Below are 22,481 nucleotides of genomic sequence, written 5' to 3'. Positions count from 1 at the left end.
GGGGTCCTGGGGATGGAGCGGCGGTGGCCCTGGCTGTTCCCAGTCCTGGAGGGACGTGGCAGCGGCCACAGCGGTGCTCCCCGGCCTGGCTCCCCATCCCACTGCCCGCCGGAGCGTGGCTGAGGAGGGCTCGTCCCCGCACCCCGCAGCGGCAGTTGCTTTTCCACCCGCTTCCTCTCCATCTCCCCAACTCCTGGCACATGCCAGTCCAGTCTCCGGGCTGCCTGAGAGCGCTTGGCCCCATCCCTGGGGTGGGGGCCGCACGCAGTGGCTTGTCCCTCACCCGGCGAGGGGCTGGGGGGGGGTGCGTGAGTGGGACCACCCACCCCAGGCAGCTCCATCCCCTGCCCTGCACAGAGCAAACGCCTCTTGTGTGCAGCAGAGGGAGGTGGGGTCTGCAGCAGGATCAAATGAGGGGCAAAGTCTTAATGCCCTGAGTGTATAAAGCCAGAGTGGTATGAAGCCCACTGGGATCTGAACCCTTTTGTCCTGCACTGACAGGTTGGAATAGAAAAAGGCATCGCTTTTCCCATCCTCACTCTTCAGCAAGCGTAGCACACGGGATGCTCGGGGGGGCCCCCCCCCAGCCCTGCCCACACTAGGATTTGCAGGGCCAGTTGGGCTGCGGCGTGACAAGCTGTTTGATGAAGGTTTTCCCTGAGCTGCTCGTCCTTACAGAGGCGGGTTGTGGTCCCACCACCCCGGGCCAGCTGCCGGGGACCCCGTTTTCCCCGTGCTCCAGCCTGAGCACCAGGACTCGAGTCGGCTGCCATCCCCATCAAGGTGGGATTGCTGGGCACAGTCTGGAGCTCAGACTACCAGCAAGGTTTTTCGCATCCCCCTCATTTAGCTTGATTTTTTTTTTTTTTTTTTTTTGCCCTCTTCATCAGAGGACAAAGCTGTGTAGAAAATATAAATGGGCGGTGGGGGAGGGAGGCCAGCACGAGCTCTGGGGGTGTGCCCCAGCTGGAGGGGGTTTCACTGTACTGAGAGCCCCGTGTGGGTGCGGGTAGCTCCCAGCCACCCTGCCACAGCCCTGAAGGACTGTCCCCGCAGTCCCTGGAGCCCCAGGAGGACTGGCCCTGCAGCACCTTCCCACCTGAATGGCTCCCTGATTCTAGATGGCCACACAGGGGAGCCCACCTGAGCATCAGTTAGAGGTTTGCTTGCCAAAACACCCAGGCTCCGTGCCACGGAGCTCCCTAGGGCGTGTGAGGAAGCCTCTTCAGGGGCCAAGCAGCTGATTTAACTCCTGGAAGGCTCTATGCCGAGTGAATTGGTTTTGCTAGGTGTTTGGGACACTGCTTTGCCCCACTTCTTGGGCTAGGAGACAGCCACGCTTCTCCGCTCGGCCGGATACTTCAGGTACGATGGGAGAAGAGCCTATCAAGGACCCATGAGCAATGTGGCTGGTAGCCAGGCGTGGCTTGAGGTGAGGCGTGGTATACAAAAAACCGTCACGGCACATAAGGCCCTTCCATCTCTCTGCTGCCACATCTAGCTATGGAGTTTAGCTGGGCTGTGGAAAGGGCCGGCAGAAGAGCTGTTAGTGCCTCCAGCAGCATCCTCCCCCCGCCCAGCATGGGGATGGAGCTGGGAGGCAGTGGTGTGTATGTCCCCCCCGCCCCAGCTCAGCCTGCTTTGACCAACTAAAGTAGAGACCAAGATGCCCCGGCAGTTCTAGGATGTTTGAGCTTTTCTCTAACTTGTCAGGGGAAACATGGGCGCATCGCCGGGGTCAAGTCCTCACGGAGCAGCTCTTGCTCTCCACCCCCCTCCTTCAGCCTTCTGCAGACCCTGCTGCTCCACGGGGCTTTTTCCCAGCCTAGAAATGGGGCCAGTAAGTGCTGGGGGATCACTGCCAGGAGCTCCTGAGGGGACTTTCCTCTCTGGTTGATGACACCGAGAGGTCCCCACCAGCTGCCTGATGGCGGGGGGCTTGGCTTTCCGGGGGAGAGCAGAGGGGACAGAGGCAGCTGGCCCCACTAGCTGAGAAACCCTTGGGAAGGGACAGTATTAAATTGCACCCCACTGGGGAGAAACTGCCCGCATTGCAAATGACTCCTCTTGCTGGACATGGTTTTGTGAAAGCTGCAGCAGCTCCGGGTCTGGGGAGAGGGCAGCCCTGCCCTGGTGACCTGGACCCCCAAACTGGTCCCAGCTCCTACATGCAGAGGGCACGGGGCCCTGCACAGCCTGAGTGCCAGCCCATACCCTGGACCACTTCTGCCCCAACAAGCACAGCCAGAGGCCCCCTCCCAGCCCAGAGGCGCCGGCAAAGCAGGGCCCAGGCAGCCAGGGTGGAACAGAAAGCAAGATCCTTTATTGTACACAGTACAGAATGTAATGCAGCTTTGCAGGAGATACACAGCCCTGCTCAAGTAAAGATTATTTCAAATCAGTCCTCAGATTAACCCCTTCGACACTGTAGACCCGCCACACCGAGCAAATGGCTAAAACCCTGTCCCCAAGGCGGGGTTCCCACAACTCAATGCTCCCCACGGGTACAGGCCACTGTGGGGAGAGCAACCGAGTCTACCCAGAGTTAATCTTCATACTTCCCCAAAAAAAAGAATGAATCAGTCAAAAAAAAAAAAAAAAAAAAAATCAAAAAATCCAACCAAAGCTAACTAAGTAAGAGAAAAAATTTCCTATACAGCATTTACAACAAAAACATGTAGCCAGTGGGGGTTGGGGGAGAGGCAGGTATGGATATATGAGTGGTGGAGGAGTGTTTAGGAGGTGCAGCGGGGGGTGAGGGGGGGAGCTGGAAGGAAGCGGGGTGGGGGACCCCGCTGTCCCTGCCTGCCGCAGCCTTACAGCCCAGCTCCGAGGCCATGCCGAGTGGGGAGGGGAGCGCAGCAGAGCCGGCACCAGCGTTCAGCCCCGGCTCCCCCAGGGAAAAGGACTCGAGCGGTGAAATGGAGTGGACCAGATACTTCGGCAGCCATCCTGGGGAGCCACGGGCACCCCTTGCAAGCGTGGCACCGGGAAAGCCAGGGGGAACATCCCCAGGGGCTCTGGGAACAGCAGCCAGGCTGCAAAAAATAGCTTTGCCTTAAAATACAAAAAATCTACAAAAATCAGTTTAGAAACCATTTCTTTTTTTTTTACCTAAAACATCAAAAAAAAAAATAAAAGGGGGGGGAGGGAGGAGAAGAGGAAGGAAGGGTGTGTCAGGGCCTCCCCCCCTGAAATGCAACCCGTGGCCTGCAGCCAGAGCTGGGGAGGGGGAAGAAGAGGGGCAGGGACAGGACCCGTGAGGGGCTGAGAAACCATCATATCAAGGTATATCACAAGGCGGGGGGGGGGGCAGGGAGGGGCAGTTTGGGAAGAAGGCAGAAGGCTCCTGGGGGTTGGCGGGTAGAATGCTGCGTAATCAGCCCCAGGGTGCTGCCCCCCCCCCTTCCCCCCCGTATCCCTCCTCTGTGCAAATCAAAGCCCTTTCCACCACACAAGGCAGCTACGCAGATCGCGCTCAATGCAAAGCAGATTGTCGTGACAAGTGGCGAGGCAGGCACGCCGGCTCAGCCCGGCCCCGGGCCTGGGTCAGAGACTGCAGCTTGAGCTCCCGTTGCCCCCAAAACCTCACGCCGAGGCTTGGCGGGAGGTGCTAGCCACGGGCAGTCCTATGCACTAGCCCTTGGACAGTAAGGGTGGGAATTCAGCAGTGACACACACAGGGCGTTTTAGATTCCTCCAATTTGTGCGTGTACACAGGCGCTGTTTCTCGGTTTGTTTTTTTGTTTTGTTTGTTTTTGTTTTTTTGTTGTTTTGTTTTTTTTTTTTTTTTTTCCCCCCTCTCCTTACGAGGGGCAAAAAAGATTCTTTACAAAACTGTATTTGCCCAAAGTGGATGCACTAGTGCTCGCGGCTCCGCCGGCTGGCCGAGTCAGTAAGCGAAGCCCTCGGCGTAGGGCAGGCTGCCGCAGGGCTCCATCTCCAGGAGGTACGCCGGGCTGTCCTCAAAGTGCGTCAGCGGCACCGTCTCCTCCTCGGGCACCGGGCAGTCGGGCTCCGTCTTCAGAAAGGGGCGCTGGTTGTCGGGGTAGGCCATGGAAAAGAGGGCGTCGGGGTCGCAGACGAACTTATAGACGTACCGCTCGCCGGCCACCTGCAAGGAGGAGGAGGAGGAAGGCATGAGAAGTGCCCCCGCGCCTTCCTCCCCACCCAAGGGATTCACAAGCGCAGCACGACCACCACGGGGCCTAACCCCTGCTCCTGCTGTGCCCCAGGGCACCTGGGTGACAGCGGGGGATGCTCACACCTTCCCCCCCCCCCTCCCTCCCCAGCAGGGTCACTCGCCTTCTGCATGATGCCCTTCTCGTAGTAGTAGCGCAGGGAGCGGCTGAGTTTGTCGTAGTTCATGGCTGGCCGGTTCTTCTGGATACCCCAACGCCGCGCTACCTGAGGGGGGAGAGAGGCAGCAGCCCTGAAGGCTCCAGCTGGGGCTCGGATTCAGCTCCTTGAAGGGGATCACGACCGAAACACAGGACAGGGGCTCGTTTCTGGGGGCTGAAGCAGCCAGGGGTGAAAGCGTCGCCACGGTCCCGGCGCAGCTCCCCGCCTGCTGTGATAAAAGCTCCAGCTCTGAGTGCTGGCTCCCACAGCACCGCCAAACCGGGGGCTGAATCAAAAGGCGTTTGATTAGGGGAGCCTGCCAAAAAAGCCGCTTCAAAAAACCACAATTTCCACGCGTGGCCTAAGAGAGATTATGGGTAATTACCCACAATGCGCAGCTCAGCGCTACAGCTGCTCTCAATTAGTCCCCGAACAGCTTCTTCCTCTGTGTCACCCCCCTGCAGAGCGGCACGGCTCCGGCACGGCGTCGCTGCCAGGGACCCAGGGCAAAGGACAGAATCGGGAGGGAAGGAGGGAAGGAGGGAAGGAGGGAAGGAGGGAAGGAGGGAAGGAGGGAAGGAGGGAAGGAGGGAAGGAGGGAAGGAGGGAAGGAGGGAAGGAGGGAAGGAGGGAAGGAGGGAAGGAGGGAAGGAGGGAAGGAGGGAAGGAGGGAAGGAGGGAAGGAGGGAAGGAGGGAAGGAGGGAAGGAGGGAAGGAGGGAAGGAGGGAAGGAGGGAAGGAGGGAAGGAGGGAAGGAGGGAAGGAGGGAAGGAGGGAAGGAGGGAAGGAGGGAAGGAGGGAAGGAGGGAAGGAGGGAAGGAGGGAAGGAGGGAAGGAGGGAAGGAGGGAAGGAGGGAAGGAGGGAAGGAGGGAAGGAGGGAAGGAGGGAAGGAGGGAAGGAGGGAAGGAGGGAAGGAGGGAAGGAGGGAAGGAGGGAAGGAGGGAAGGAGGGAAGGAGGGAAGGAGGGAAGGAGGGAGCCGTGGCCGAGCAGCGGGTCTCGGCAAGGCACCCAAAGTGCAGCACAGAGGCAATGCCAACCGCAGCTTGGCTGTGCCGAGAGGCGGCGGAGGCGATTAAAGGCAAATTTTTTGGAGCCGCTTAGCGCAGACGGGCGGCTGGCTCTTCCCCCTCTCGCCCTCAAGAGCTGCCCGGAGAATAAAGACACGGGCCTTGCGTCAAGGACGAGCGTGAACTGCTGCGTAGGATCCAGCCCCACCACCCGCACCCCCAGGCTCACCCCGCGGCCGCCCAGCTCCAGCACGCCGGGGGCAGGACCCCCACCCCGCTCCGTACCTCCTCAGGCTCGATCAGCTTGAACTCCATGCCCCGGCCGGTCCAGGCGATGAAGTGGGCGTTGGCGGGGTCATCCAGGAGGGTGACCAGGAACTGCCAGAGCTGCAGGGACCCGCGCCGCTGGTAGGGAGGGCCCTCGCGGTACAGGGTGGGCTCCTGCTTCACTTTACCTGCCCGCACCGAGACACGGCTGGTTAAGCCCCCCTGGCTCTGCCACCCAGCTGGGGACACGCACAGCGACACCGGCTCGTCCCTGTGCCGGGACCCTCCCCGTGCAGGATGAGGCCACAAGGGCGGAGAGGGGAGGGGTGCTGGGGATGGCACTGTAGGCAGGCAAGGAGAGGGGCGGGTGGCAGGGACAGGGGATGGCAGTGATGAGGGGTGGCCGTGCGGGACGACGCTCGGCAGCTCTTAAGAGCACAGCTTGGACTTCAAAGCCGTCCGCTGCAGAGCCCGGCCCCAAATCTCCCTCCACGAGCCCTGGTTACCCTCCAGCTCTCCTCTGGGGATGGATTCTTACCCTCCAGCCTCTCCGGTACCACGCACGTGTCATCAAAATACAATCGTGTGTCCTTTTCATATGAAAATCCTAGGGGGGGAAAAAGATCCTTGGTGAGCACAGGGCCCTTCCACCACCCTGGCTGGACCCCAAAGCCCCCATGGCTTGGCCCACTCCAGCACCAAGACCCCATCCCCAGCTATTTCAGTGGCACTGCACCAGCCCACCGACCGGCTGAGCACCACACAGCTCCCTTGTCCCCCCACCGCCTCACCCCAGGGAGCTGGGGGAACCAAAACCTTTTTCAAGCAGCTCTCTCGGGCACAGTTGTGTCAGAATATGCGGCACGGCGCTGCTGTGCCTCACAGCACGCTGGCGGGGGCTGGCGGCTGCGTGGCACCGGACCCGTTTTTAGCAGCAGTACAGGTTCTGCTCGCACGTGCCATCTCGCAGGCGATTTTTGGGGTGCCCAGCAGCTCTGCCAGCCATGGTGGGGAGGGGGAGGAGGAGAGGAGGGGAGCCCGCCTGCCCCAAGGGAGGAACAGGATGGGGGACACCCGGGATGCCTGCGAGCGGGAGGGGGCCAGTGGCACACTCACCATCATGGCCACTGGGGAAGACGCCCCCCCGCAGGTACGAGGACTGGCAGTTAGGCACTTCTGTGGGGGAGATAAAGGTGGCATTAAGGACACACGTCCTGCGGGTCCCACCGAGCGCTCGGCAGCACCTTCACCCCCACACCCCCCCCTCCGAGCACATCCCGTGGGCAAGCGATGCACCCTGAGCCACTGCACCTACCCCCAGCCCCCCACCCCAACTGTGGAGGAACACCAGTATGATCTTGGCGGAGGGGATATCGCTAGAATGAGCACTGGGAGCAAGGTCTAAGCCAGCTCAGGTTTTCACCATGTTATTCGGGCCCCGCAGGAAAGGAGGCATTGCTGCGCCTCCCCTGCCATCTGCTCGGCCGTGCCACCCTCCATCCCGAGGTCGGGGTATTTTTAGGTCCTAAGGCGATTAGAGGATTTTTCCGTGATGCTGGTGGGGTCCAGCAGCCAGAAATCACAGCTGGCGCCAGGCCAGGGCTGCAGGGGGGGGGGACACCCACCGGCTGCCGTGGGGCACCCCAGCCCGCAGCTATGGCACAGACCACACCACACAGCATCTGGTGAATGGCCCCTCTATCCCCCTCCACATTAGGAAGGAAAGAGGGGGGGGGGAGCAGGAGGGAAAAAGGCATTAAAACAAACAAACAACCAAAAAAAAAAAAAAAAAAAAAAGGAAGAGATCATTTACCAGTGCAGGTGGAACATGGAAACCTGGGGTGACACAGCACCCGATGCCGAGCCCTGTGCTACCCAGGGATGGTGGCGATGGCACTGCTGGTGTAACCCGTACTCCCTGCCGAGTGCCAGCACCCAACTGACCCCCCCCCGGCTTGCACCCACCTGAGTCAATGCAGTAGTCCCGGGGCTCCTGCTTGATGCCCATGGGGGGCTGGAAGCCATGGCCGGGGGGACCGGGCAGGCCGGGGCCACCGTGCTCGTAGAGTGGGTCGTGGTACTCCTGCTTGAATCCCTGAGGGGGGCGAGGGGTGGCAGGGCCAAGGGGCTCCGACAGCTGCCGGTGGTAGACGGGGCGGCTGTCCCCCGGGACCCCGGGCTGCGGCGGGAAGGGGTGGCAGGGCTCGGACAGCTGCCTCTGAAACCTGGGGGAAGGGAGAGGGCCACAGTGTTACCGAGGGGCGGCGGGGTCAGCCCAGCCGGCACCCCACCGGATCCCACCCCAGACCGGGACCCCACGCTGGCTCGGGTGGGTTTGGGTGGTGGTGTGTCCCACCTGCAGCGGGCTGGGGCGGTGCCTCGGGAGCACAGCCACCACGAGGGCTCAGCCCGTGGCGGGGGGAAGCCAGTGGGGTGCTGGGGAGCCACATCCCCCCTCCCTCCAAGCACCGGGGACCCCCCCCCCCCCCCACCAGAGGAGCGGGGCAGCATGTTCGCCGCAGAGCGCCACACACCTTGGGCAACAGGAGCCCTGTGCTGCAGCTGGAGTATCTGGGTAAGAGCAGGAAAAGGAAAGAAAAAAAACCAAAAAACACCCACCCTACAACAGTAAAATCTCTGTAAACCAGGAAAATCTCCCCTCCAGGGTGGCGGGGCAGAGCCGCAGGGCATGGGGGGGATGCTGCACCCAGGCGGGCGCTTACGCAAAGCCAAATCCGCTCCGCAGCTCCAGCCAGCCGCTAATCTGCCTGCACGGCTGGGATTAAACCTTGAACTCAGCAGGAGGGAACACTATTTTCGGCTCCAGGGTGCTGCCACCGCCAGCTCGAGCCCCAGCAGAGTCTCTGCCGAGCCCCAGCAGAGTCTCTGCCGGCAGCAGCCGATAAGGGACCATCTCCAGGGGGTGCTGCCGCATCCCCTCGTCCTCCAGCACCTTGAAAGGCGATCTCTGATCTCCGCACCCGGCTCCTCTTGGCCGGCCATGCACCATTTGGCTTTGTAACCAGAGCCCTCCCAGCTGCCGGGCTGGGATTACTCCATTTCCGAGCCATGTCCCTCTGCCCTTCCTGAGTGAAACCCAAGCCCCACGCTGGCACGGCACTTCCCGAGGGGTCGCGGCCAGCCGCCTGCATAGCTCAAAGATCACCCGGAGCTGAGCCCCGCTTCGCCGGGGAGGGATGCTTGCCTGCCCCGGGCATGTCCACTGCACTGTCTTTGCCACATCCAGCCCCATGCCCAAAGGGGACACCCCCCACTCTGGTGACAGGGCAGCCGTCACTGCAGCAAAGGGCACCCAGGAGACCACAAGCAAAACCAGAGGCTGACTGTAACCCACACCATGCCACCGATCGACACCACGAGCAAACCTGGGACCAGCAAAGCCTCGGGGGACACAGGGGTGATGGGGGACAAAGACACAGCATGAAGAGGGAATGGGGAGCAGGTGTCTCCCTCCGCAACCCCAAAATCATGGGGACACTGTGCGATGCACGGGGGAGCTAAGGACTGATCTGCAGCCCGGAGGTGCTCAGGGGCAGGACAGGGGTGCCTGCAGCTCCCCAGCCTGGCAGGGCTCAGCTCGGATGGCAGAACGCTGCAGCGGGTGGGAGAGGAGAGCAGGGGCCCTGACTCAGCACCATCACCTGCCGCCGCAGGGATAGATGCCTCTACCTCCCTCGCCTTTCCCGAGGGGGAGGCGAAGGGTCTGCCCGGTGTCCCCCGGGGCTGGGAGGAGCAGGTCCCCATTCACAGGGAGCTGCCTCGTGTGGAGAGAAAGCCACGAGATCCCAGAGAGAAGCAGCAAGTTTTGCCACGCTGGTTTCCACGGGCCCCCATGCAGCAGCATCTGGCCACGGCTGCAGCAAGAAAACGGGCATCCCCCCTTCCCTCCCCGCTGCTTGAGGCCACCGATCCACCCCAGAGGGCCAGAGAGCCCCTAAACACCTGCGAGCTGCCAGCAGTCGCTTGGGCGGGGCAGGGGGGGGGCCTTACCTGTGCTCTGTGGGGTATTGGTTTTCAGACATCATCTTTGGCATGTGCATGGGCGGGTGAGGCGGCCGCGGCACGGCGAAGGTCTGCTGCCTCTGCTCCTGCAGCGGGTGTGGGGCTGGGGCCGGCCCATGGGGCACGGCCGGGGCTGGCGGCGGCAGGGCCGATCCCTCCGGGGACACCGGGGTGGCGGGCGGCGTTAATGGCTTGAACCCGGCGGGGGGCTTCCTGTCGTAGGCACTGCGGAGGGGAGAGGGGCAGGGGGTGTGTGTGTGGGGGGGTGTGTGTGTGTGGGGCTGACGGCCACGCCAGCAAGGACACCTCTGCGTGGCAAAGGGTGACAAGCGAGACGAGCCCCCCCCCCCCCATGAGCCGAGGGGTCTCCGCAGGCACCAGCCGCCCCCCGCACTACCTACCAGCAGTTGTAGAGGCACTTGTCCCTGTAGCCGGGGCAGAGAGCCTGCTCGTGGCTGCAAGACGACAGCTCCGAGGAAGGGCTGTGCAGCTCCCGCTTGATCTTTGCCGGCGGTGGGGCGTGCAGGACCACTGCAACGAGACAGAGGAGGATGCAGGTTCACCTGCATGGGAGAAGGTGACGGGGGGGGGGGGGGGGGGGGGACATCGCCCCCGGGGAGCGTCCCCTTGGTAGCTCTTCGCTCAGAAATCCGGTGGCAAATTACCCACACCCCCGAAGCATCAGGCAACCAAACCACAGCAGGACGGGGCCCCAGCAGACCCTGGCCGTGCCAGTGGACCCAGCTGGGGTGGCGGGACTGACTTCTGCAGGGACGGGCAGAGCTCCCAGGGCTGGGACAGTCCCGCCGTGCCAGGGCATCGCTCACAGAGGGGTAATCGTTCCCTTCCCTGCTGCGATGCGAGAGGGGAACAGCACAGGGCACGAAGGGGCAGAGCAAGGGCTGCGAGAGGGGAGCAGGCAGCTCGACAGCAGCCGTGGGTGAGACACACACCCAGGCCAGGCCACAAGCCCCTCAGCAAGGGGAGACAAGCCCAGGCACTGCAGGCAGCGGCTGCCTCCCTCAGCCACGGGGCAAGGAACAAGGGGGCCTGACAGCCTGGAGCTCCAAGAACCTGTAAGCAGGACAGCGACCCGCTCACTCCCATGGGGGTACACCCAGCTCCCAGTTAGCTGGCCAGAGTGTTGGCAAGTGGCTAAATGGGACCCACCTTCTCCCAGCCCAGGTGCTCCAAGGGGACCCAGTCCCGGGGTCCCACAATTGTATGAGTTCAAATGGCAAACGTCCCATTAAACCCAAATCCTTCCCAGCTCCCCCCAAGCCCATTGGCTATATATAATTTTAAACCAAGTAACAGAGGCTTAACCTAATTAATTTCTAAAAGCAGGCGCTCTAGGAAAGGGAAAGCGCCTCTGAGATCTTTACCTAAATAGTGCCTGCAGAGGAGAGCCAAGACTAATCGGAAGTGGAGTATTAGCTTCATGCAAAGTCTAAACACAGCCCAGCTACAGTGGAGAGGAGCAAATAGCTCCAGGACAACTGTTCACAGCTTGCCAGGTAATTAGTTGCTCCCCTAATTTGTCAAAACCTTTAAAGAGCTGCTGACCCCCCTCTCTCTACCCACCAACCCCCCCCCACCCCTAAGGGCCCAGCACCCCACCAGGAGGATTTGAAACACAAAGCCCAGCGCTGAGCCAGCACAGCCCCTGCACGCCTTCCACCCGCTCCCAAGTCAGATTTATCCCCCCCCCTCCTCCTTCCCTGCCCCCCCCCCCAGTGAGGTTTTGCCACTCTCAGCATTTTTAGCCTTAATGGGGGGCCGGCACGGCGGCAGCAAAGCCCGGGCACCCCAGGAGCCACGGGAAAGCGATGGGGAGCTGGCTTTGGAAGGGCTCCAGCTGCCTATTGCGGGCATGTTTCTTCCTAACAGGCTCCATGTTGTTGGAGCGAGTTGTTTTTCCGCCAGCAGTACAATGGGGTCTGGTTATTCATTGAGGGAGGAAAAAAAAAAAAAAAAAAAAAAAGTCTCTCTGAGCGGGCACCACCCTCCATTCATAAACAATTTGGAGCGCTCCATTCATGTGGCTGAAGAAAGAAGAAAAAAAAAAAAAAATTTCCCCAGAGCTTAACACTGCCATTCAAGAAAAGGGAAACGAGCCTTAAGATCCTAACAGAGACCAGCTGGCCAATCCCAGACTTTGTGCAACGTTTGGATTCCTTACACAAACACGGCGGGGCCAGCCGGCACTGCTCGGCAAGGCACGCTCTTGCCGCCAAGCTCCCAGCCGGCGGGAGCCACGGTGGGCTCTGAGGCCGGGAGTGTGGCTCTCGGGAGGAAGGGGCTGGTTTTGGGTCCCCCGTGGCCACGCAGGGAGCAGGGAAGGTGGCAGGAGGGTGTCCGGGGAAAGGAGGTGCCCTGCCCCAGCGCCCAACGCCTCAAAAGCATGTTGGGTGTGCGAGTGCTTTTAACCTTTCCGGTCCTGCGCTCGGCACTATAATTTAAAAGCTAAAAAAAAAAAAAAAAAAAAAAAAAAAAATACAAAAATAGGCAGAGGGAGCAGCTTAACTATAGGCAGGGCTGGAGAACACGCCTCGGCACAACCCGGGGCCACAGCAGCAGCGAGAGCACCTGTAGGTGCCTGCCAGCCCCTCTCTGGGCAGCGTTAGCCCCTGGGGAGGGCCAGGGAAAGGGACCGGCCACGCGTGGCACTGGTGTGCCCAGTCAGCAAGGGGACACAACCGGGAGGGCAAGCTGGGTGGGCTCAGGTGTACAGCAGCCAAGCTGGAGGTGCCTCAAACATCAGCTTGCAGCCAAGAGGTCCCCCGTGGGAAAGGCGACACCCCAAAGCCATCTGGGGTATTAAACTGCTGGTGAATCTCTTGGTGGGGGACAGGGCGGGTTGTTCCCCACCGTCAGCGTGACGGGACCTCTGAGAGGCTGAGCCTGGAGGACGCTGGCTTTGCCGGTGGCACCCGCTGCCCCAAGCCACGGGGAAGGCAACCGAAGCACCATTTCCAGCCCAGCCACCGGCTGGGGACCTTGGCACCCGCTCAAGCTGTCACCTGGGAACGGAGCTCCGTGCCTGCCCCTCCATCCCCCAGCGTTACAGGACGCACCCAAGGTCACGCCAGGAGAGGAGCCAGAAATAGAAGCCAGGCTCCTGCTCTCCTTTGTTTAAACAACCCTTCCTCAGAAACAAACCTCCTGCTTTCATTTCGGCGTACAAAAAAGCCCCGCTCCGCGCCCTGCCACGCGCTGCCCATGCCAGGGGCCATGAGCCCCCTGGGAGCAAGCCCCTGCAAAAGGCAAAGCCCCTCGTGATGCTTGATCTCTCCAGCACGACCCCATCACTTCCCAGTTATTTAAACAACTGACTGAGATAAAACACTGTACATATACCCTTCTCCCCAGCGCTGTGCTGCCAGTGAACCCGCGCCTACGCCCGGCCACGCATGTGGCACAACAGTCAGCACAGTGAGCTCTGTGGAAGTCACCCACGGCCTCTTTGCCTTCCTGGGATAATTTGCTGCTTCTCCGGGTAGCTTAGAAGCACCAAATCTGGCCTTTTGCTGTTCAATCCAGTGCGCCAAGAACAACGCATCCCTTATTCAGGGGAGCCCTGCCTTCCCCACCCCTACGGCGGGATTTCCTCCCCGGCGCAGCGACCCGCTGCCCTCTGGAGCGTCACGGCACTCTGCTGACAAACCCCAACTTTACGCCCATGTCTGCCAGGGACCACGGCTACAGAACCGGGAACGGCGAGCGGGCAGCAGCTGAGCCGCAGGCAGCTGCCGCACAGTGAGGGCTTCTGAGCGAGGCAAGAACGGTGCCGCAGTTCGGAGCACCTCCAGGACTCGACCCAGCACACGTGGCGGCGTTCCCCACGGCAGCGGGGTGAAAAACTGAGCCCAGTTTGACTCTGCTGCTGTGCCGAGGAAGCTTGGCCCTGGGAACGCCAGGGCCATTGGGCAGGAGGTGGAACTGGTCTGCTCAGGATGAGAGAGCAGCAGCTTCCTCGCAGAAAAGGCACAGAGCTACACAACTGTGGGAACCAAGTCCAGCATTCATCCACAAGCAGCCATACGGACTAGGGAAGGATTTACCTTCCCCCAGGAGCTAACAGGCACTGAACCCCAACGTGACCCTCACCCCCCCCCCTAGCCCAGGAAAGAATCACATCCCTGCTAGCAAAAGCCAGGCGTAGGGGGGAGGCTGCACCAGGTTCGTCCCCCTCTTTCTTCCTACATCGCACACAGTTCCAAACCAGAGTGAAAGGAGAAGATGGGGCCAGAAAGCTGGAAGCTTGAGACTCTCTCCTCTTTCAACTCTCCCCAGTGCTGGTATGGAAGAGCCAGGCTCCCTGTCCCCTTCCACCCCAGGGTCTGAGCGCTGCCCCTGCAGCCGGCACAGCCCCTCGCACAGCAGCAAGGGAAACCTTTGCTTTCTCTCTCCAGGAAAATGAAGGAAGGTTATTATAGTGAGGAGTCACGCCGGGAGATCTCCTTTCAAGTGACAAAGTCACTTCAACACCAGGTCCGCAGAGGCCGAGCAGGTCAGGAGAACATTCTAAGAGCCTCGACCAAATGCCTTTTTCCTCCCCCCTCCTCCCCTCTTCCTTTCCCTGCATTGCCCAGAAAAGTTTGTCTCTTCTCTCTGAGCTCTTCAGGTTACAAGGAAACAAGAGACTGCCAAAAGGCACTGGAAACAGCTTCAGCTCTAAGAGCCACCCTCCCACGCACGCTGCAGTTTCTACCGCTCCAAGCGAGAGCTGCTGGGCTGCGCTAGGATGTCAACAGCCAGTTGCGTTTCTGACTCTTGGGCTCGCCTTTTATCTCAGGGGAGACAAGGAAAAAAGTGCATCTGAAACTTGGGCTGTCTGGAACAGTTTAATGGCAGGCTTCCCACTCAGAAGTAATCAAAGAGCAATAATTAACATGCATTTACTGTAGGAGAAGATACCCTGGCTGCATGCTGTGACAAAGCCGGAATGAAAAAATCTGTTCGACTGCAGGCTAAATTTGATTTCCTTTAAGTTCTGTAGCTGTCTGGCTCAGCAGCAAAACCCAGCCACCAAAACCAAGCTACTACTTCTGCTTGCCAGGTAACGACTCAAAACATCCTGATCCCCCCACCCCGCTTCCCCTCCAACTGCGCCGTCACTGCCAGGAGAGCCAGCGCCCGAGAGCCGTGCGAGCACCACACGCCATTAAGCAGCCCCTGCCCTCGCCACTAACCCATTCCAGCAAGGAACCGCGGCTCCGAACCAACTCTCGCTCTTATGCAATTCAAGAGGGACTGCATTTTCACTGGCCTCCTTTTAAACGTGCTTGCTTGCCAGTGATTAATGCTGCTTAAAGCGGCTCAAGTTTCACCGCTCAGGTCCGCTCTTGCCAACAAGAGCTGGGCCAGGACTGTAAAAATCTCCAGAAACTGCAGAGATTGTGGCTAACCAAGGAGCCCAGCATGGGCTCTCACTTCCACTTGAAAAGGAAAAGGAGTGTTTATAAGCAAATCCACATTACTATGAACAAGCAGCGAGTCTCAGAGGGGCCCAGAGATCAGTTAGAGCTATTTCGATGCGTTTGGCTATGATATTCCCCATTTACAACAAACAGGACATTGCAAGTTTCATCTCGATGAACCCAAACCGCACATGCTTTCTCCCAAAAGTCTGTGATTTCATGGTTTCAGCCCCAGCAACAACCACTTTCCCAAAGAAGCCGCTCCAAACCCAGCGCGAGGTTTTGCACAGGCACCCAAACAATTACCCCCCAGAGAACAAAAACCCAGAACAATCACTTACAGTTGTCAGACTGGAAATCTGGGACAAATTGTTCGTCATCGGGGACCTGAGCTAAAAAAACAAACAAGAAAGTGGTTTTATGGCATTGCTCAGTTCTCAAAAAAAAAAAAAAAAAAACCAACCCAAACCCTCGCAGAGAGATTTTTACAAGGCAAAAGGCAGAGGTGAACACTTGCCTTCAGCTAGCCAGGCCTCTTGGAGCTGGCTGAGATCCTGGAAGAGCTCTGGAACAGAGTGAAAGACTCATGTGCTCCACGGAAGAATAAAACTGCCATTATTCGCAGGATTATTTCTAAACCGACGGACGCGAGGAGAGCGGTCTTGCGGGGCAGCAGCCAGGCCACGGCTGCCCAGGCCAGCCCTGCCTACCTTCTGAGTCGTGGGCCAGGTCGGTCTCTAAAAACTTCCTTTTCCTATCGGACCCCGGCCGGCCTCGGCCCTCCTCTGCGCAGGACTTCTGCAAAGACCAGGGCGGGAGCAGTTTGGGAGGGCTGCGGTCCCCGAGGATGGGGGGTTTGGGGGGTGACCAACAGGGAGCAGGGTGGGGGAGAGGGGGCACAGGGCGAACTTACCCCGGGGCCCATGAAGGGAACCTGCTGGTCGTAGAAGCCATCCATGGTGCGGGGAAGGTGGGCAGAGCACCCGGCCCGCTCAGCATCGACGCCGGTCCGGGAAGGAAGGGGGGGTCCGGCCCGGGAAGGGGGGTCCGGCCCGGGCTCCGGCGGGTGCGCGGCTGGAGGGGTAGAAGCAGGGTGGGGTGGGTGGGTGGGGGCCAGGATCAGGCCCTGGCCCCTGCCGCCCTCGGGGCTGGCTCGGTGCGGGGCCGCCGCGCCTCCCTGGGGAGCCGGGCCCCCTCTTGCCGTGGCGGGTCGCGGCCCCCCGGCTCGTGATGTCACCCAATTTCTATAGAAACGGCCGTGACATCACGCGCCGTGGGAGCAGGAGGAGGAGAAGGAGGAGGCGGGCGGGCAGGGCCGACACCGCGCAGTCCCCCCCCCCCCACCCGCCCCGCCGGTGCTCGGCGCTGCAGGCCCGCAGCCGAGCCCGTTCCCACGCCGCCCCGCGCGCCCCATTCATAAACTCCGCCCTTCCCCTCCCCCGCGCGCGCGCTCCCCCACCCCTCCTTTCCCCTCCCCTCCCGCCCCGCCGCCATTCACACCGCGCGGCCCGCGCCATTCATAAACACCGCCCCCGCCCCGGGCCGCGCTGCACCCCGCCGCCAGACCCCCCGCGTACCCGGGCCGGGGCGCCGCGGGCTCGGGCTTGAGCGGGGCGAGCCGGGTCCGGAGGGGCCGGAGCAGGGGCCGGAGGAGGCTCCGCTCCGCTCCGCGCCCGGGCACGGCGCTGCCGCTCTGCGCCGGCCCGCAGCCCCCGAGCCAGCGGCCCCCACCGCGCCCCGCCCCGCGCCGCTTGTTTACCCTCCGCGCCGGCCAATGGGGCGCCGCCGCTCGCCCGCCCGCGCCGTCTGATTGGCTGCAGCGCCGAGGCGCGCCCGCCCGCGCGCCGCGCCATTGAGGCCGGCTGGGTGGGCGGGGGAGGCGGCAGCCAATGGGGGCGGCGTGATTTGCATGGCCCCGCCGAGAACGTTTTTCATTCATAAAAAAATAGAAGGGGGAAGAGGCTTAGCGGGTGGGGCTGGGGCAGCGCAGGATTTAAAGGGGCCGCCGCCCGCTCCGCGGGTGGGTCTTGGGGGGTTAGCGGGCGGCCCTGGGGGGACAGCCCAGGTGGCCGGATCCGTATCCCGGGGGGGGACCTTGCCCCCTGCACGCCTTGCCCAAGAACCTGCCGCACAGCAGGTGCTGTGGAGGTGGGATGGACGTCGGGCCTCATGTGCCATAGGGTCCCCCCTGCACGTGCCGTGGGGTCCCCTCCGCTTTCGTGGGAGGCAGTTGTGCACCAGCAAGGCATCGTCACACGGGTCCCCCCTGCGAGCCCGGGGCTAACTCAGGCCTGGGTGCTGGCTTTGGCACCCTTCTCCCTGCAGGCACCCTGGAGCCAGGTTTGCCTTTGAGAAGGGCTCTTGGGAGGAGGCCGCAGGAAAAGAAGTTCCCACCTGCAGGGGCTTCGGGGCTGCCCGGGCCACGGCCCCCTCTGAGCAGATTCGTGGACACAAGCCCTTGCAGGACTGCAAATAGCTCAGAGGATTGGCAATGAGTTTAGGACAGACCCGTGCTGCTGGAGGCCTGCCTGGCCCCCCCACCCCAGCAGCACTCTGCCAGGTGCCTCAGTTTCCCCATCTGTAACTGAAGGTGGTGACACCCACCAGTGGCTGCTCGTGTAGGATGCAGCAGGTTGCACAGGATAAATGAACTGCGTGGGGGCCTCACGTTGTTGTGGGGTGCAACTGGGAAATTATTGCTGGAGAAGCGACAAAAAAAGGGATAGTGCTCAGTTACATACTGCTCTTCTCAGCCTGGGAAGGAAAGGACCCTTCTGCTCAAATCCTGGGAAGATGCCCAGGGCCTAGGAAGCCTGTTGGTATGGGGTTGTCCTCACCATTTTGAAATCCTCAGCCTCAGGTCATGGGAGAGCTGCCCAGCGTGTCTCTGAGCTGCTGGTGGGAATTTCTCTGTCGATGCTGGGGTACTGGTGAGCTTCCAGGGTCCTTCAGGGCCACCACCATCCCCGAGGGAGGATGCTGGTAATGGCAGGTAGCTTGTCTTCCACCGTACCCCAGGTGAAATGGGGGGGCTGTCAGCATCCACTACCCCCTGGGTGCTGGCATGGTGATGGTGGTAAATGCGCAGAGGGCATGAGGTGTCCTTGCTGCCCGAGAACTGCTCCCGGGGGGGGTGGGGGGGGGGACACGACTCTGCAGGCTCCGGAGCTCTCACTTCCCCTCTGCATGCAGGCAACCGGGATTAAATCACCACCGGTAAAATTAGCAGATGACACCCGGGCGGGTGGGTGGCAAAACCTGGGCCCGGGAGCAAGGTGGGGACGAGCTGGGTCATCGCAGAGCTGGGCACAACTGATGACCTGAGGTGGCTGTGAGCCCGCACTGGCCAGAGGCTGCTCAGCAGCCCTGGAGCTCTTGCTGCCAGCCAGCACGGGGAGAGGCAGCGGGGACCGAGCACAGCCCTGGGGCAGGCGGGTGGGAGACCGCAGGGGTGTCTTGGGAAGAGCTGAAGCCCCTGTAGAGCCAGAGCTGGGAGGGGGGATGGCTACCGGCGCCTGCTAAATTTAGAGCAGGCTCGGGAAAAAAAAAAAAAAAAAAAATTTGCAGGCTCCAAATTTAGCCAGTTGCGGCTCCCGCCAAGTGCCGCTCCATCCCGCTGCTGCTGAAAATGCCCCTTCAGCTCCAGCGCCCTGAATTGGGCACCCCCAAAGGTGGGGACCCTGCACCTGGCCAGGAATTGGGGAAGCTCAGCGCACCCCAGGACCAGCCAAGTATTTCATCACCATCTTTATTTGAGGCAAGCCCACAGTAGTCCAGATGTACACGGCAACACGCGCTACGCTACGGACGCCATTTCCATGCAGGCAACCACAGCTACGCACACAGCGGGAGGACGGGGCTGGGGCTCCCAGGGGAATGGGGTTCCCCAGCTCTCAGGGGTCCCCCAGTACGGCACCAGCTCAGCAGGGCGCTTGCACGCTGGCACCGGTGCCTGGGGCTGGGGGGGGGGTGGTGTTTGGGGGCTCCCGCTCCATCCTGCGGCCTTTGGTGAGTGAACGGGGCTGAGCTAGGAGCCACCAAGGGGGACAGGGGTTTTCAGAGCCTCGCGTGTCCCTCGGCTGCGTGACGTATTCCTCCCCTGAGCCAGGGACATCCAGGCTGGCATCCCAGCCCCTGCGTGTCTCCTCCTGGGCTGGAGACCTTTGCACCTTTGGACTAAGGAGGTCGTTAGCTGACGGGCCCGCTGAACCGCGGCTTTGGCGCGGCGGGAGCGGGCTGAAGGTGTGTCATGTCCCCCCCCCACCCCGGGGAAGATGGCAGGGACTGTCTGACTGATCATCAGGAGGGGATGGCTCTATCGGAGCCCATCTTGGCAGACGAGTGCTGGTGTGTCATCACCCTGGCTGGCCCAGGGTGGTGGCCCTGGGCTCCCCATGGCTTTAAGCTTAAATGAACACGCCTCGCCCCCGGTGCACTGCACGGCACGGGCACGATGCCCGCTTGCTTCCCCAGGCTCCGCCACCAGCGATGGCAAAGCACAGCATGGAGAACCCGAGGGCTGCACTTTGCCTGGAGCCCAGCAAACCATGACCAGGTCCAAGGAGCAGGTCTGTGGTGAAAACCGTTGCTGATTCCATACAGGCACTTTCCAATCAGAGCCCTAGGATAAAACCCCGGGTCGATGCTGAAGCAGGCAGGGAAATGGAGCCAAACCTGATGCTATAAATGCCGCTGACCTCGTGTGTTGTCATCCTACGGATCAAATCCATCACCCCGCCCACCGGCAAAGCTCGGGAGATGACTGAGGTTTTTTTTCTTTCGCCCTCCCCAAGCGCAGGGGCTGTGAGGCACAGCTGCCATCAGGGGAAGGGCTGGGGAAACGGAGGCTGCTGGGCTGTGGGACACGGGCTGGATTTGACCCGGCTCCCATACGCTTTCACCTGGCTACTCATTAACAGCCGCCCTGGGTGACGAGGAGGAGGAGGAGGAGGAGGGCAGATTTATGCACTGCAGGTGGAGCGTGCCCGTGCCCGCCGGTCATAGCTCCGGTGAGCTGCAGCGATTCCTGCGCCCACCGGCCAGGCCCATGCTCGCTCCCGCTCGCTTTGTGGCACAGGGCTCCCTCCTCCCACCCTCTTGGCTGTCTCCGGTGCTCTCCCATCCCTGGGTGTCAGATCACAGCGAGCACCTGCCCCCCAGCTTGCTCTCGCCCTGCCTGGCGCTGAGGGCAGGAGGAGAGGGAGCGGCGGTGGCCCACCGGAGCCTCCTCCTGCGCCCTGGCTGAGGGGGACTCAGGGGCTGGAGCTCCCCTGGGGCACCACCACCTCCTCCCACGTCAGCAGGGCCCTACGGCTGCTGTTAGAAACAGCCCCGAGGTAAAGCTCCAACGGGGCGCGCAACAGCACTGTCCCTTCCAGCTCACCGTTCACTCTGAAACATAATGACAGCAGCATCCTCTGCGCTGCCAGAGTGCTGCTCCTGAATGGGGACCTGCAGCATGAGGAGGGACCGGGCGCTGGGTCACTAGGAAGGACAAGGGTGGCTCGCCCCAGCCAGGGTTCCCTGTGTTGTGGAGGGGCATAGTGGGGACAAGCAACGGTTTTCCTGTCTGCAGTAACATCCACGGGGCACATGCCGCTCCTGGCTTGCTCACAGCGGCATGGGGGCCTCCGCCAGACCCAAGGGAGCTGCTTGGGAGTAGGGGCTGATTCGGGACCTGGGTGTCCCCCCACGCAGGGCCACCGCAGGAGCCAGCGGGTGCCTGCAGAAGCAACCAGCAGCCCTTTCCGAGGGCCGGTCCTGCCAACTCCCAGCTCCTGGGAGCACTGGGAAGTGGTGGGGCGCGCAGCCAGACCACCACCTCCTAACATTCATTCGTCCATTCTCTGGTCCCCTGTTGCATCCCGGGGAGAAGCTGTGTCCCTCAGTCTGTCCCCATGTGCCTGGCTGGGGACACATGGGTCCCCAACCCGTTCCCCCAGCCAGGCTCCAACAGCCAGGGTGAGGAGAGCTGGGGGAGCATGGGTCTGGAAAAGCACAGGAGGAGATGTGTAAAAAAGCAAGGGGGACACTTCCAAGCCAGAAGTGCTTCTAGATGTCTGTCCCCAGGGTTCCCAGCCTCTGGAGCAGGCTGGCAGGTTTTAGGAGAGAGTCCACGTGGAAGGAGGTGCCGTGAGGGACAGCCAGCAAAGAAAGGAGGTGGCATCTGTGTCCAACCCAGGCTCGTAAAAAGAAGGTGACCTCCACTGTCCCCCCCAAAGTTTGCTAAATAAATAGATAAATATGAACATGAAGCCCAGAGCCGGGGCGCCGGGGTTTCCCAGGATCAGCAGCTCCCCCCCCCACTCAAAATCCCTTTTTTGTTATTTCCACATCAAAACACGGTCTCCTCCCACCCACCCCGCGCTTGTCCCCACGGCCCAGGCACCGTCTGTCCCCAGCCCATCCCACGCCTTGCGGCTCCATGGGCTGGCAGCAAAGGTTGTCTTTGCATCTGCTTAAAACCCAGTCCAGAAGCGCTAGCCGGAGGCATGGCAGAGACCGTCTCCTCTAGGCTAAGAAAATAAATAACTTCTCCAATGTGCAAGGGTTGGTGGACAGAAAGCCAGTGCAGCAAAACATCGAGTGTCCTTTCAAGGGGATTAAAAATAAATAAGTGAAGCTTAGCGTCTTCTCAGGAGCGCGCTCATTTGCAGCTCTGCCAGGGCGGGTGGGGGGGTGTTGTTTAAATAAAGGGAAAAATAACCCAGTCCTAGCACTGCTCTGGCGAACACGCTCCCTGCGCATCGGCCTGCCTTCGCCCACCGCTTCCATCCCGGCTGGAGAAGATGCTTGTGGTGGTTGGGAAGGAGCCTCCAAGACCCTCCCAGGAAAAATCATCCCCACCAGGCTTGAGGGGGGGTGTTTTCTCTCCCTGCTGTGGAGCAGGGATTTAGGGATCCCCTGCAGCAGGCACCGGGTGCCTCTGGGCTGCAGCTCCTTGCATGCTGCTTAATCTCGAGTTCGGTTTCTCCTCTTCAGGAAAAAGAAGCTGCTCTTCTGCGGGGGGCCCAGCAGCATCGGCACTTGGCTTTTATGTGTAATTTTGACCTAAAAAGAAGTGAAAAACCCAGCTCAGTAAGGGGCTCCTGGGCTCTGAGCCCTCCTAGGCATCCCCTAGCCCAGGGACCCTGCGGAGCGAGCTGGGCGAGCCAGGAGCAGCTCAGCACCCAGCGGCAGGGCGAGGAGCTGCTGCCGCCCCCCCAGCCAGGTCGTTAAACGCTTTGCTGCACAGGAGTAACGGCTCCAAAACCACCTCCAGGCAGCGCTGGGACAGGCAGAGGATTTCTCCTTGGGCCGAGCTGCCCGCTGGATGGTGGGGGACTCCGCTGCAGCCCCCACAGGAAAGGCTGCTGCTGCGTCCCCCCACCTGGCCAGCGTTGAGCGTGTCCCCCCGGCTCCCACGATGGCTCGCCATG

At 61.3% G+C, this 22,481-nt stretch overlaps 2 protein-coding genes across 4 annotated transcripts in view; both read right to left on the bottom strand.

Moving 5' to 3' along the window:
- Positions 1-2,301: 2,301 nt before the first annotated feature.
- On the bottom strand, positions 2,302-16,779 carry ETV5 (ETS variant transcription factor 5). 2 transcript variants are annotated; one of them, XM_042799389.1, is made up of 13 exons: positions 16,641-16,779; positions 15,977-16,137; positions 15,774-15,861; positions 15,581-15,628; positions 15,405-15,455; positions 10,042-10,171; positions 9,629-9,865; positions 7,583-7,842; positions 6,734-6,793; positions 6,156-6,224; positions 5,636-5,805; positions 4,306-4,407; positions 2,302-4,114 (listed from the first exon to the last, which is right to left on the bottom strand). In XM_042799389.1, the coding sequence occupies exons 2-13, from the start codon at positions 16,019-16,021 to the stop codon at positions 3,893-3,895; spliced, it is 1,482 nt and encodes a 493-aa protein (XP_042655323.1). In that variant the 5' UTR covers positions 16,022-16,137; positions 16,641-16,779; the 3' UTR covers positions 2,302-3,892. The 2 variants fall into 2 exon arrangements, with proteins under 2 accessions (XP_042655323.1, XP_042655329.1); XM_042799395.1 differs by lacking the exon at positions 15,581-15,628.
- Positions 16,780-18,795: 2,016 nt separating this feature from the next.
- LOC116961474 (diacylglycerol kinase beta-like) overlaps positions 18,796-22,481 on the bottom strand; it is a 28,492-nt gene continuing 24,806 nt past the window's right edge. For both annotated transcript variants that reach the window (XM_042796059.1, XM_042796050.1), the window contains one exon: positions 18,796-22,113. In XM_042796059.1, the coding sequence (XP_042651993.1) occupies positions 22,015-22,113 (99 nt within the window). In that variant the 3' untranslated portion in view covers positions 18,796-22,014. The remainder of the gene's footprint in view (positions 22,114-22,481) is intronic.

This window comes from Tyto alba, unplaced genomic scaffold (genome assembly GCF_018691265.1).
Source record: "Tyto alba isolate M040663 unplaced genomic scaffold, T.alba_DEE_v4.0 Super-Scaffold_10, whole genome shotgun sequence".
NCBI classification, from domain to species: Eukaryota; Metazoa; Chordata; class Aves; order Strigiformes; family Tytonidae; genus Tyto; species Tyto alba.
The sequence above is the reverse complement of the archived record's forward strand: the minus strand, read 5'-3'. Positions and strand labels throughout refer to the sequence as shown.

What these genes read in the sequence shown, in the direction of transcription:
- ETV5 (XM_042799389.1), bottom strand. Translation starts at nt 16,021, where the DNA reads ATGGATGGCTTCTACGACCAGCAGGTTCCCTTCATGGGCCCCGGG. An exon ending in CCTGGCCCACGACTCAGAAG is followed by an intron (nt 15,629 to 15,773) that starts GTAGGCAGGGCT and finishes ACTCTGTTCCAG; the next exon opens with AGCTCTTCCAGGATCTCAGC. An exon ending in AGAAGGGCATCATGCAGAAG is followed by an intron (nt 4,115 to 4,305) that starts GCGAGTGACCCT and finishes TCCTCCTTGCAG; the next exon opens with GTGGCCGGCGAGCGGTACGT.